The sequence below is a fragment of the Ylistrum balloti genome, unplaced genomic scaffold (genome assembly GCF_031769215.1).
Source record: "Ylistrum balloti isolate Yb309-2 unplaced genomic scaffold, AGI_CSIRO_Ybal_v1 Utg370754, whole genome shotgun sequence".
Taxonomy (NCBI): domain Eukaryota; kingdom Metazoa; phylum Mollusca; class Bivalvia; order Pectinida; family Pectinidae; genus Ylistrum; species Ylistrum balloti.
The window spans coordinates 873,158-888,415 of NW_026782443.1; the positions used below are offsets into that span (position 1 = coordinate 873,158).

General features: G+C 34.8%; 1 protein-coding gene across 1 annotated transcript; it reads left to right on the forward strand.

The window, feature by feature from the left end:
• The first annotated feature begins 103 nt into the window (after window positions 1–103).
• LOC132558072 (PRELI domain-containing protein 1, mitochondrial-like) lies at window positions 104–5,126 on the forward strand. The gene is made up of 4 exons (XM_060222595.1): window positions 104–174; window positions 1,099–1,219; window positions 1,559–1,781; window positions 2,539–5,126. The coding sequence occupies exons 2-4, from the start codon at window positions 1,131–1,133 to the stop codon at window positions 2,851–2,853; spliced, it is 627 nt and encodes a 208-aa protein (XP_060078578.1). The 5' UTR covers window positions 104–174; window positions 1,099–1,130; the 3' UTR covers window positions 2,854–5,126.
• Window positions 5,127–15,258: the final 10,132 nt, after the last annotated feature.

Here is a 15,258-nt window from a genome sequence, read left to right on the forward strand (position 1 = left end):
GCCGGAAGTTGTAGCCCGGTAGTAAGGACGCTTGAAAACCTGTACAGGGGTTGTAAGCGCTCAGCTGACCTTGAAATGAATGTGACCGCAAGGAAGAGAAACGGCACCCGATAACGGCCGAAACGAACACGTTTTAGAAGCTCTGAAGTAGACAGTGGATTCCGTGACTAATTTGTAAGATAATTACATATAATCTTATGAAATGCATGTAATTTAGCGTGATAAAGAAAATTTAGTGTGCTTTAAAAACTAACTGAGTGATGACATAGCGAGACGATTTGTCAAATTTGTGTTAAGGACAGGTACACACGTGCTTATGACACCCCAGACCTTTAGTAGCTACTTTTAAATTCACGGTCAATCATTAAATGACATTGTTATTTAGTTAATGCCTTGTGGTTTAAATATAAATGAGCTACATAAGTTGATGTAACTGGTAAATTTATGGTATTGTGCATTAGATTTGAGTTATCGCCCCTATCACCTAGAGCAGTTATGAAGGGATATATTTAGGAGACAGTCTGTATCTTAGCTACAGGAAATAAATTTGAATAAACTTACCCTGAGATGTTTATTATACCAAAAGATCAAGAAACTAGTCCTTTCCTAATCATCAGTAGATCTATTAGAAATCTGAATAATTTTCAAATGGAACATACATTTTTGTAACAAACAGATGACAAGCAATTCATGAATTTTTTTTAGACAATTCCAGGACCCATTTTTTCCAAAATTACGCAGAGACATAGTGAAGTTCTATATTAAAGTTACTGAGGAGACTATATAGGCCACAAGAACTGGAAGTGAAAACTACCATGATAGTCAAACATTATTAGTTAGAGCAGAGATGAAAAGCAATGTAATCATATTGGATAACTGCACTTTGTAGCCATTAGAATCAACATGAATTTGTTTATTTTTATTGATCTGATTGATGTATATTTGATTGTTAAAAGCACATTCGCATCAAGCACAAGGTGATTTTTATTTTCACTTTTGGTTTCTGAGCAATATTCATTTAGGTATACATGATAGGATCAGATTAAGATTTTACACTGATGATTAAATTAGTAAACACTATGAATTCTTCTTTGACAGGTGATAGGAGTGGAAGCATTCCAAATGCAGCTATGAAATTCTACAGTGGAAGTTACATATTTCCTTTCCAATGGGATCAAGTTGCTACCACCTATTGGCAGAAATATTCCTTACACAAAAGGTATTGGACACCGAACTTTTCTTAAATGGTTTTCATGAATATTGCATTCCATTTTAATTTAAAAGAAAAAAAAACGTAACAGTGCCCCATTTTTTTCTTGATCTTTCCAATAACAAAGTCTGTCTTTTCAAATATTTCTTCACTCCCATCTGCAAGTTTTACTCTTTGGAATACATTTGATAGATTTTTAAGTTCAGTTACCACAAACAGGTCCTCTATAATTAACGTAGGACAATCCTTAATGATATAGTGTACAACCAATCATTTTGGGTTTAAAAGTGGTCTCAGTTATAAAATTCATTTTTAATATCTGTTCAATGCCATTTATATCTATTTTAGTAAACATATCATTTCGGAGGATGTGCTGTCCCGTAAGATTATTGAAGGCAAGCTATTTACAAAGAGGCTTATCAACAAGTCTAATAATTCTGCTGAGAAGGTGGTGAACATGCTCTTCCACACCCGCGCCAAAAAGACCTGGGTCATAGAGGAGTCCATTGTAGATCCTGTCGCAAAAACAATGATTACTTATACACGAAACATAGGTTACAAGGACTTAGCTGTAAGTATAATATATACCATCAACCTACACACAAAACATAGGTTACAAGGACTTAGCTGTAAGTATAATATAAACCATCAACCTACACACAAAACATAGGTCACAAAGACTTAGCTGTAAATATAATATATACCATCAACCTACACACGAAACATAGGTCATAAGAACTTACAGCTTGTAAAAAGGCATCTTTTAGGAAAAACAAACAATATTTCTTGTGGTGGTAATATGATAAATACTATAAATCACACTAGACAAGAATTCTTTTAATCATAAATTTAAGTATTAATGAACAGTAAGGCATACGCTGCCAAATAATATGCCACAAACATTGAGCAATTTTCAGTTAAGGCCAAACAAATAATGGGCCACAAAAATTAAGCTGTTCACAGTTAAGGCCTGATAATTAGTCCACAGAGTTAAGTTTTGAAGAACATTTTATTTTGCTTTTTTGATTTTATAGATCCTGATGTCTTTTTTTTCTTCTTCTTCTTCCTCCTCTTTTTATTAAACTCGTAAAGATAATTGTTGAAAGTCAGCTATTGAAAAAAATCAATTTAATTTCTCATCTGAAGATCAGAAAACATATATCCCACCATTTTCTTTAGCAAATGTGCAAATATAACCATCACGGTTAAAAACAAATTAAGAAAAAGACTTTATAAAGTGTTGACATTCAGTATTTCTTGATTCACTTTGAAAGAAAAGTGACTGCTAGTACCTCTGAATTATTCCATAATATTTCCTTCAATTTCAGGTTGTTGAAGAAAAATGTGTTTACAAGGAAAGCGCAGAGAAAAGTGATGAAGTGATACAAATGAAGAAAGCTTGGATATATTCAAATCATTTCTATCTAGGTAGAATCATACAAAATCTAGTCTATCAAAAATTCAAACTTCGTGCGAATAAATCAAGTAGTGAATTCCATAGTGTCTTAACAAAACTGTTCAACATGGAACTTGTAGATCCTACAAATAATTCCGGTTTTGTACCTCTCTTAAAGGACCAGGACATTAAAGGGAAGGCAATTAGAGCCACGAAAAGTGTCGCACATAAAACACCAAAACTTTAATGTAATCATACTGTATGGATGACATGGACTGCTACGCCAGGGAAACATGAATATTTGAAAGCAAGGTCACATTCTTTCAGCAAGTTTGTGTTATTTTCATTGTCTTGATATTAAAAACACTTGGTGTTGGGAAAACCTGTTAGAACACCATGAAGAATGATATGTTAATGTGCGAGTGGAGGATGTTTTGTTTTTTTTTTAGAAGTGAAAATCTTAATGAAAAAAAAGATATGGTGTAAACAGTAAACAATACCAGTTTTCTGTTGGATTTTCAGAATGAAGTGATTTTGTTTCATGATTTGAAGATTTTTTATTTTGACTGTGAATGAAAGTTTCTATAAGAAATCTAGTGCTAAAGCTTCAGACTATAAATGGTTCTGTATTTAGAAATAATTCCTTGTTTCCTGTTGACTACTTTGTAGTGCTTCGTTAAGGAAATATTCCATGGTCATCAGAGTGTACAGAGCTTTTATAGATGTGTGTGATGTATTTGCTTTTTCTTTTAAACCTGTGTGATGAAATTGGTATTAAGTTTGCATAAGAGAGAAATTTGAAATGTTATTAGTAAACGGTGGTAAGTTTATATCTGTGTTGTGTAATAGAAAATTCTTTATTGGGTTTTAAACTGATTATGTCCAGCATTGTTACAAATTGAGTAATATATACATGTATCTACCTCAGGAACTCACTACCACAGCAATGAAGTCAGGACAGTGCAACTAAAGAAGTACACAGGCATTCATGCTTCTAAATTTATTCAATTCATGGTTTTGAACCCTTTTACAAAAACTCAGCTTTCATTTTCCCATAAAAAACATTTTAAGTTGTTGATAGAACACAAGTTTTGTATAAATGTGTTATATCTACCATGGAGTTTTAAAAGAGAAAGAATGGTGTGTTTCTGTGACCAATTTTCACTCCTTTGAGGTATGAACATTTATCATCGTAAAAACATGTAGTTTTAAAATTCGGCAAGAATTGTCATCTGTGCCATATTATATTGTAATGAGTCAATTGAGTAATTGTACTATGAAGATCCCAGATTTCTTAAAAGAACATCATTTTTTCAGCATTACATTCTGTATATTTTTTGGTCAAAATTACAGCAGTAATTACGGTACTATTCAAAGCCTGTAAGAACCCAGGTAACGGTTTGTACACCTTAATTCTACACTTTCTTATTATTACCTGAATTTCTAGACAAACTTAGAAAGGGAAACATAATAAAAATTGAAATCAACATGTTATAAGGGAGAGGATGAGGGTGAGGGAATCCCTGAAGTCCATTCTATTGCATGTTAATTTACATTACAATCACAGACAAATATGCTTGGAGAAAGGTAAAAATTACTTGTATATGTATGGTACCTTATGGTTTATGTGTAGAAAACTTTCCAGAAGTGATATGTATGTTCATCACTGATACTCCAGGGGTTACAATCACTTTCACTCTTTGCTCCCCTGGAAGGCACAAGTGAAGTATTTTGATTGGTCCCAGGAGAAAACTAACTGACCAATCACAGGCTGATAGCTCTTTTTGAAGAGTACAAAAGACCAACACCCAACTTCAAAACCAATACAATATACTGTTATGAGACCTCGAGATTTGTTTGATGTAAATCAAAGGCTCAAATTAGCCTTTTCGTCTTGTCCACAAGGTGTCTCACATGGAAACTTCAATTCTGCCAAGTTCCAGAGGGGTGCAGAAAGTGAAAGTGATTGTAACCCCTGGAGTATCTAGAATGATGTATGTTGGATTGCTGGAATAATGCTTTTATGTTAACAATGGGAAAAAGGGAATTTGCAAGATCCCTATTACTCATGTGATGTTTACATATTTATCATCTGTGATTGAAAGATTATCAGCTTTGTTCCTAGAGATTTTGTTTTATCTGGTTTAATGGATTTGCTGTTCAGGTATGAAGGGATTTGTATGTGATTGTAAAGTTAGGTAAACCCTTGAATCCTGCTTCTGTAAGTAACTACTTCCATTTTGAATATGAATGAGATATTAGATTAGAATTTTTAGAAGTTTCACGATTTTGTAGTTCTGTAATTTCTGTAGCATGCATTTTGAAATCACACTTGAAAGAAAAATTTAATTTAACAAAGTTAATATTGAGTGTAGAATTAAAACAATGATACTGTTTCACCTACACCTGTAACAAGATGTGACCAGTGTGTGTACATACATGTATGTGTGTGAATTTGCACACATGTTGGTGTACTCAGAGAAAAATAGTGCTAGTTATCTACAGATGCCATTTATTAATAAAAACAAAATGAGATAAAAAGCATTTGTTGTTTCATTTTTATCACTACTGGTCTGAAGGACTGGTGAGTAAATACCATCGTGTGACGCCCACCATGAGTCCGCCAACATTGTACTAAAAATCACTACTAGTCATGAACGACTAACAGATTTTGTCCAAATTTGGGATTCAGGAGAGAAGAGGAACCAAATTTGTATAGAAATTGGTTCTTGGCCCCCAGGGGCCAGAGGAGTGGCCATAGAAGGGGAAATAGAGTAAATTCTTTAAAATTCTACTCCTTCTGTAGGAATTAATGAATATTGTCCAAACTTGGTATGAAGCATCCTGGGGCGGGAGAAGTGGGGCTCAATAGGAGAAATAAAGTAAATTCTTTGGATATTGCCCAAATTTGGTCAGAAGCATTCTTGGGTGAAGGGGAATCAGTTTTGTATAAACAGTAAGTATTGATCCCCCTTGCAAGGGAAGACATGACCAAATAAGGGTAATAGAGCCAATTCTAGAAAAAGATTCTAGTCCCCTTGTAGGAATAAATTGATTTTGCCCAAATTTGGTCTGACGCATTGTTAGGTGAAAGAGAATCAATTTTATATTAATGTGTCTCTTGGCCTCCTAGGGCGGGATAGTTGGATCAATTTCGAATTATAAGCTCTGAAAAATACATCTTCCATACAAAGGATATTATGGAAGTTTTGTCTGAAACAATTTTTATGAATAGTGACTTACTTTTGTACTAGTGTAGGGTATACATCAAGGTACTGAGGGAAACATGTTGTACGGTCCATCACAGACCCCCATACTAGAGTAGGGTCTACATCAAGGTACTGAGGGAAACATGTTGTACGGGGATCGGTCCGTCACAGACCCCCATACTAGTGTAGGGTCTACATCAAGGTACTGAGGGAAACATGTTGTACGGGGGATCGGTCCTACACTGAACCCTGTGTGTACAAGGATTGTTACTGTACTATACCTGCTTGTTACATCTAAGTAATATGTAAGTATGTTGGGAGAAGGCGTTTCTGAGTCGGGATTATTTGTGCCTGATTTGTTTGATTGAACAAATAAAATATAGGAAATCAGTCTGGTGAACCACTATTAAATTGGTAGATATAGATTGGTTGTAACACCCTGATAAATTTTGAAAAGTAATTTTCTTTCAATGTGATGTAGAGTACTATACGGGTTATAGGAGACATTACAGACAATCCAGAAGGACCAAGCACATGTAGGACCACCTTGTCGTATACCTTCCAGACACCATTTTTTTTTTAAATTGGAAGAAAACCAATTTTCTCTTCATTCTATTTTCTATATATGAAGAAGAAGAATTAATTCATTTATGAACTCACCAGTTACTGGTACCTGTAATCAATGCTGTTTCCAGGCATTCATAAGTCTGTATGTTTATACACTGAATCCTATACTAATCTTTACTTATTTGGCAGAACAAACGTAAGTTGTCTCTAAGATTTATCTTATGACAATTTAAAGCTTGTTTTTTTACAATGCCTTTTTGCTGTATTTTTCACATCCAAACTCTATTTTCAATGAGGTTTTTCACATCTGTTTAGTCCATAAGTATACATACACGTAACTAGTTCTCAGTTCTCTCTTTTGGTATATACAAATATTACAGGTCTTACATGTAAGAAAACATGTTTTGTCCGTCGTTCTCAAATTCCATTAATGGGATTGAGCTGACATGACCCTGACCGATTTTTGTTATTTTTCAGGTCAGTGCGAAATCCAATATGGCCGCCATCTAGAAAAAACAAAGATTAAAACTTTGTTATTTTTCAGCCTCATCAAAAGCTATGATAATGCGATCATGGTTTCCCTGGACAATACATGTTCTAAACTTCTTTCAAAACTCAACAAGATGAAATTTGTCTGAAATGATCTTAAGATTATTTTTTGGGGAGTCGACCTAAAATGCAATATGGCCGCCATCTTATAAAAACTCATTTTAAACTCCATTTTAAGTTCCACTGTAGTCATTAAGCTGAAATTTTTGGGGAATGTTCAGAAACTCAAATTGGGAGTATTTTTGTTTTCTTTCTTTCTTAACGGCTTAAATATTTTATTTGGCACTATTTTAATCTGTTGTTATTGATCATATATATAGTGTAATTCTAGTCTAGTGACCTTGTTATGGACGTTTACCTTGCCTGGTGCTTTGAAATATAAAGATATGGTTTGTGCTGACCTGGAGAGATAACACTCGCCAGGTAATTACATACAAGATATAAGTCCAACGAACTGCCACTGAACTGAGAATGGTGCTAAATACCGATATGGGTATAAAAAGACAATTGTCACGCAGTGTCTCCGTCGTTTCCGGTACCCGCCCTTTCCGGACGTTTGGACGTTGTGTCGGTGTGGTCGCTGTTATGGCAATCGGAATTATATGTGGTCATTTCATGTATCACTACCTCGTGACGCTCGACCACGTGACTTTTGATCCTGATCACGAACAGGTTGTGAGACGAGATACGAACAAAAATGTAGGAAAATCATCTGTACTAAAACCGGAAGTGGCTTCATCAAAACAAAAGATGCCACATGCAAAGAATATACACGAACCGAAGGATAGAGATGGAGTGGAAATCAAAAAGGATATGAGTGTTCAGTTCCGTGACTATATTCCGAGGAAGGTGTTTGTGAATTGTGGCGGAACATTTCCGTTAACATTGGAATTATTCCACAAAACATATCCCGACTCTCATAAGTATGACATATTTACTTTCCTACCCGACGAATCTTATTCTTTATTCTATCAATCATACCTAAAACATACACTCTACACACCAAAAATTGTCTATACACAGAAAACGAAAATCGAAGCAACAAACAATGGTTTTGCCAGCATGGTGGAACAAAGAGACATGATTGATACCGTGGATCTGGTCACCTGGCTTTTGACCAACCTCCATCAGGACGATTACGTCATACTCAATCTGGACAGCGAATTCGAAAAGGATATTGTGAAAGATATTGGCTCAAGAAACGCTGTAGAATGGATCGACAAATTTTACACAACGTCAGAAGATAATAGTACCATAACTGCCTATCGGAATGAACTTGGAATATTCAACAAACAAGTTTATTTTTGGAACAGTTCGGCTCAGACTTACTCAGACTTTGACACCGTGAACTCCCCCGGGATTCCAGAGGGATTAGGCGCCGTGATGTCAAGTTGTGTAGATCCCGCAGATTCGGAAAAATTCGGATTGTTCCTTTTCTCAGAATATTTTAACAGTGCTGTTAACCTGACGATAAACACGTTGGCTGTATATGCTGGGGAACGGAAGGTGGGATTGTCAGTTTTTCTTCCTGTTGATTTCTATAGCTCTGCATCAAGCAAAACGCTGAGAGAATTATCTGAAACTGTGACACTTGGACTCTTTCTTGGAAACGCAAATCAACCACATGAGGGAACAGACAAAATTGGAGAAGATTCGGAACTCAATAGCTATAGAAATAAATATGTCGAAGCTGCTGGTAAGGTTCAGCGTCATACAAACTCTATTGTACAATACGTTATGGTCTCCTCGACAACTGCCGCCTCTACGTGTCGAAGACTTAGTCAATCCCGTCATGTGACTGTTTTCAATGAAACAAAATCTATCACACACCATGCACAAACTATTTTAAGAAATGGCGTTCTAACAATGGATATGATTGGACGATTTCGTGGACAAATCCTCGCCATTGATTTGATGAAAGACAACGCTGATATTTTGACAATATATATGACTAAAAGATTCGAACCGTGGTTGGTACCAGCTTCTAAATGTCAATCTCTTACTAGCTAGGGTTAGAGATAATGTATTTTTAGCCGAGTTTGGCTATTGTCCTTTGAAAAAGTAGTGTGTTTTGGTGTTTCTTTGTATAACAAAAGTCCATAGATTTTCAGCATACCTTTTCGATGGCGTGTGAAAAATTCCACTTGTAATTTATTTGTGCAAAAGCGGATGATCGGCCGATGGTTTTAGATAATACCCTGCACGGTTTGTGGATGTTGTTACTTCGTTCTACAATAAAAACGTTTTCATTGGCGGATCCAGTGGGAGGCGCACCCGGCGCACACCCTCTCTTAAATTTGCCCAATGACCGTTATTTGCAATAATGATGAATTGAAATTACATCATCACACCTCAGTGTATGAGTCTTATGTAATACGGCACTTCAAATTACATACGGATTTCTCATTTGAGGACAATAATTATTTGTATTCGCAAAACATTTCAGGGTTACGCTCCGACCTTGGAAAATTTACTTTTATGATTGCTGTCAAGTATGTATGACTTTTATTAAATTCACTATCAAAATGATGGTCTTTTATAGTGTAGTTTTATTTCTTGAGGATCGGTTCGCCCTACTTGTAATGTAATCCGCGAGTATCGAACTCGAAGCTTGAACGATTATAAAAAAAGGATTCATTTCAGGGAAAATCTGGAAACTTAAGAGAGATGTCGGACAATATAAATATCTCAGTTAACAAAAATATGCCGCCCCTCTACGGTATTATACTCTGGTGTGGTAGTTTGTAACGAGAATTTCCAACAGAGAAAGATGAATTTTACAATCTCTTCGGCACAATTACATCCAAGAAAGTTGAATTTTATCATCTTTACGGCACAATTACCACCAGAGAATGATGAATTTTATAATCTTTACGGCACAATTACCACCAGAGAATGATGAATTTTATCATCTTTACGGCACAATTACCAACAGAGAATGATGAATTTTATAATCTTTACGGCACAATTACCAACAGAGAATGATGAATTTTACAATCTTTACGGCACAATTACCACCAGAGAATGATGAATTTTACCATCTTTACGGCACAATTACCACCAGAGAATGATGAATTTTACAATCTTTACGGCACAATTACCAACAGAGAATGATGAATTTTACAATCTTTACGGCACAATTACCAACAGAGAATGATGAATTTTACAATCTTTACGGCACAATTACCAACAGAGAATGATGAATTTTACAATCTTTACGGCACAATTACAATCCAAGAAAGTTGAATTTTACAATCTTTACGGCACAATTACCACCAGAGAATGATGAATTTTACAATCTTTACGGCACAATTACAATCCAAGAAAGTTGAATTTTACAATCTTTACGGCACAATTACCACCAGAGAATGATGAATTTTACAATCTTCACGGCACAATTACCAACAGAGAATGATGAATTTTACAATCTTTACGGCACAATTACCACCAGAGAATGATGAATTTTACAATCTTCACGGCACAATTACCAACAGAGAATGATGAATTTTACAATCTTCACGGCACAATTACCAACAGAGAATGATGAATTTTACAATCTTTACGGCACAATTACCACCAGAGAATGATGAATTTTACAATCTTCACGGCACAATTACCAACAGAGAATGATGAATTTTACAATCTTCACGGCACAATTACCAACAGAGAATGATGAATTTTACAATCTTTACGGCACAATTACCACCAGAGAATGATGAATTTTACAATCTTCACGGCACAATTACCAACAGAGAATGATGAATTTTACAATCTTTACGGCACAATTACCACCAGAGAATGATGAATTTTACAATCTTCACGGCACAATTACCAACAGAGAATGATGAATTTTACAATCTTTACGGCACAATTACAATCCAAGAAAGTTGAATTTTATAATCTTTACGGCACAATTACCAACAGAGAATGATGAATTTTATAATCTTTACGGCACAATTACCTACAGAGAATGATGAATTTTACAATCTTTACGGCACAATTACAATCCAAGAAAGTTGAATTTTACAATCTTTACGGCACAATTACCACCAGAGAATGATGAATTTTATAATCTTTACGGCACAATTACAATCCAAGAAAGTTGAATTTTACAATCTTTACGGCACAATTACCACCAGAGAATGATGAATTTTACAATCTTCACGGCACAATTACCTACAGAGAATGATGAATTTTACAATCTTTACGGCACAATTACAATCCAAGAAAGTTGAATTTTACAATCTTTACGGCACAATTACCACCAGAGAATGATGAATTTTATAATCTTTACGGCACAATTACAATCCAAGAAAGTTGAATTTTACAATCTTTACGGCACAATTACCACCAGAGAATGATGAATTTTACAATCTTCACGGCACAATTACCAACAGAGAATGATGAATTTTACAATCTTTACGGCACAATTACCAACAGAGAATGATGAATTTTACAATCTTTACGGCACAATTACCAACAGAGAATGATGAATTTTACAATCTTTACGGCACAATTACAATCCAAGAAAGTTGAATTTTACAATCTTTACGGCACAATTACTACCAGAGAATGATGAATTTTACAATCTTTACGGCACAATTACCACCAGAGAATGATGAATTTTACAATCTTCACGGCACAATTACCAACAGAGAATGATGAATTTTACAATCTTTACGGCACAATTACCACCAGAGAATGATGAATTTTACAATCTTTACGGCACAATTACAATCCAAGAAAGTTGAATTTGATGATCTTTACGGCACAATTACCAACAGAGAATGATGAATTTTACAATCTTTACGGCACAATTACAATCCAAGAAAGTTGAATTTTACAATCTTTACGGCACAATTACCACCAGAGAATGATGAATTTTACTATCTTTACGGCACAATTACCAACAGAGAATGATGAATTTTACAATCTTTACGGCACAATTACCACCAGAGAATGATGAATTTTACAATCTTTACGGCACAATTACCACAGAGAATGATGAATTTTATAATCTTTACGGCACAATTACCAACAGAGAATGATGAATTTTACAATCTTTACGGCACAATTACCAACAGAGAATGATGAATTTTACAATCTTTACGGCACAATTACCACCAGAGAATGATGAATTTTATAATCTTTACGGCACAATTACCACCAGAGAATGATGAATTTTACAATCTTTACGGCACAATTACAATCCAAGAAAGTTGAATTTTACAATCTTTACGGCACAATTACCACCAGAGAATGATGAATTTTACAATCTTTACGGCACAATTACCAACAGAGAATGATGAATTTTACAATCTTTACGGCACAATTACCACCAGAGAATGATGAATTTTACAATCTTTACGGCACAATTACCACCAGAGAATGATGAATTTTACAATCTTTACGGCACAATTACCACCAGAGAATGATGAATTTTACAATCTTTACGGCACAATTACCACCAGAGAATGATGAATTTTACAATCTTTACGGCACAATTACCACCAGAGAATGATGAATTTTACAATCTTTACGGCACAATTACCAACAGAGAATGATGAATTTTACAATCTTTACGGCACAATTACCACCAGAGAATGATGAATTTTACAATCTTTACGGCACAATTACCACCAGAGAATGATGAATTTTACAATCTTTACGGCACAATTACCACCAGAGAATGATGAATTTTACAATCTTTACGGCACAATTACCACCAGAGAATGATGAATTTTACAATCTTTACGGCACAATTACCACCAGAGAATGATGAATTTTACAATCTTTACGGCACAATTACCAACAGAGAATGATGAATTTTACAATCTTTACGGCACAATTACAATCCAAGAAAGTTGAATTTTACAATCTTTACGGCACAATTACTACCAGAGAATGATGAATTTTACAATCTTTACGGCACAATTACCAACAGAGAATGATGAATTTTACAATCTTTACGGCACAATTACCACCAGAGAATGATGAATTTTACAATCTTTACGGCACAATTACCACCAGAGAATGATGAATTTTACAATCTTTACGGCACAATTACCACCAGAGAATGATGAATTTTACAATCTTTACGGCACAATTACCACCAGAGAATGATGAATTTTACAATCTTTACGGCACATAGGAATATAACTTTTTTTTCGATTTTTACGACAAAATTACTATCCGAAGAAAGTCGTCATCTTAAACAGCTTTTTTATTTCTTATAAGTTTACTCTGTAAAATTAATTCCACAGGATAAACAGCATCTTCGATTTATAAAAGGATTTGTAAAACTTCAGTATTACATTCCTTTCCAACCCTGAGATATTGAACAAAACGAAAACTTCCTTGATATTTTCTCATATCAAGGGTCATAGGCGCGAAAAAAGTGATTAAAACTCGAATACGAATCTAACACAATACAATATTGGAAACTTCATTCAATATTCCGACCTTCAGTATATTTTGGCCTTTACAATACATTGTCCTTTAACATAAACATACTTTATACCTCAAATGCGTGACAATTACTTACAAATGTAATCACATTAGAATATTAATCAGTTTTTTTTTTTTTTTTTTTTGTTTCGTTTATTTCGACTTTTTCGTGTTTGTTTGTTGTCGATATCGTTCCTTTTTAAACTTTAAGTAGCCAAAATATGTTTGGTATATTTATGAATATTAATTATACAACAGTTCAGGAACGTTCACAATAAGTGTATAATAAACATGACGTACTTCGTGTATTCAATCGCTGATTTGCTGACGTGACACTTACATGCGGTCCTATACTGTGTAGCAGCGCTCAAAACACATGTAGGGGAATAGTTTGTCTCACCTGTTGACAGGTGAGAAGGTCGTACCGACTGTTAGACATCGGTAAGGTACTTGATTAAACAATCACGGGCATTGTTCTCCAGACTGGATTCCGACAGAGTAATACGTACTACGGTAGTAGCCTGGAGCTTTACGATAGGAAATAACAGCACACTCACTCCGTCTCATTTAACCAAGACGGGCCTATTACCAAAGTCCTAATCATTTTTTTCCCTTCTGGAATTTTTTATGGAAATGTGTTTGTGTATCAGGTGAATTAATTCTTTAGTAAGTTTTTCTGATCGTGATGTTTCCTGGACAGTCTCAGTGGATCGGTGTAATTTCAGGATGATAGAACGCGGAGACTGAGATATAGAAGAGAAATACAACAGGTATGTTATCATTCAAAAAAACAATAATTGAAATTTTTCGTCTGTAATTATTTAAGTACGTAAATTGTGAAAAAAAACTTGTTACAAGCATTAATGTCATTTTCTGACAATACAAAATCGTTTTAATCTGTTTGAGTTTGCTTCTTTCGATCATAGATGGTTTTCAAAACATAAATCAAGATGAAAGTTTTGCCATTTGTGGCAGCAGAACACACTAAACCTTTTTAAGATATGCGAAGTAAAGGATAACAAAATCAAAGTATTCTTTAAATTCACCAGGAACCCTGAGAGACTTCCATACATAGCAAATCTTAAATAAGTTTCTATTAATTTAAAATTCAGGAAATGAATTGAGAATCTTTCATTTCACCAACCTCTGTTGAAGTAAAATTTTTAATTCGAGTAGGAAATGGAAGGGAATGTATTCATCTGTGTATCTGTGATACAACATTTTGGCACTAGAAAATTATGACGTCACTAATAGAAACAACAGGATTTCAAATTACATCACACTCCTTCATGTCACAGTGAAATCTCACTCCTTCATGTCACAGTGAAATCTCACTCCTTCATGTCATACTGAGATCTCACTCCTTCATGTCATAGTGAGATCTCACTCCTTCATGTCATAGTAAGACCTCACTCCTCCATGTCATACTGAGATCTCACTCCTTCATGTCATAGTGAAATCTCACTCCTTCATGTCATAGTGAAATCTCACTCCTCCAGGTCATACTGAGATCTCACTCCTTCATGTCATAGTGAGATCTCACTCCTCCATGTCATACTGAGATCTCACTCCTTCAGGTCATAGTCCAGTCCTACTCTTCCATGTGCATCTGTGATGAAAATAATCAATGTGTAATGTGATAACACTTCCAGGGTTATGATAACAAGAATACTTTTTATAAAAAAAAATTGATCGGTGCAAAAGTTCTTGGGGAATAAAGAAGCGATATTTAGAAGAGAACAGGAAATGACACAAAGAGGAAACAATTATACGACACTTACGCCGAAACAAGAACACAACACTAACGAGGACACAAACACACCACAACACTAACGAGGACACAAGCACACAACACAAAGGAGGAAACAAGTACACGACAC

What these genes read in the sequence shown, in the direction of transcription:
- LOC132558072 (XM_060222595.1), top strand. Translation starts at nt 1,131, where the DNA reads ATGAAATTCTACAGTGGAAGTTACATATTTCCTTTCCAATGGGATCAA. An exon ending in AAATATTCCTTACACAAAAG is followed by an intron (nt 1,220 to 1,558) that starts GTATTGGACACC and finishes TATCTATTTTAG; the next exon opens with TAAACATATCATTTCGGAGG. An exon ending in TAGGTTACAAGGACTTAGCT is followed by an intron (nt 1,782 to 2,538) that starts GTAAGTATAATA and finishes CTTCAATTTCAG; the next exon opens with GTTGTTGAAGAAAAATGTGT.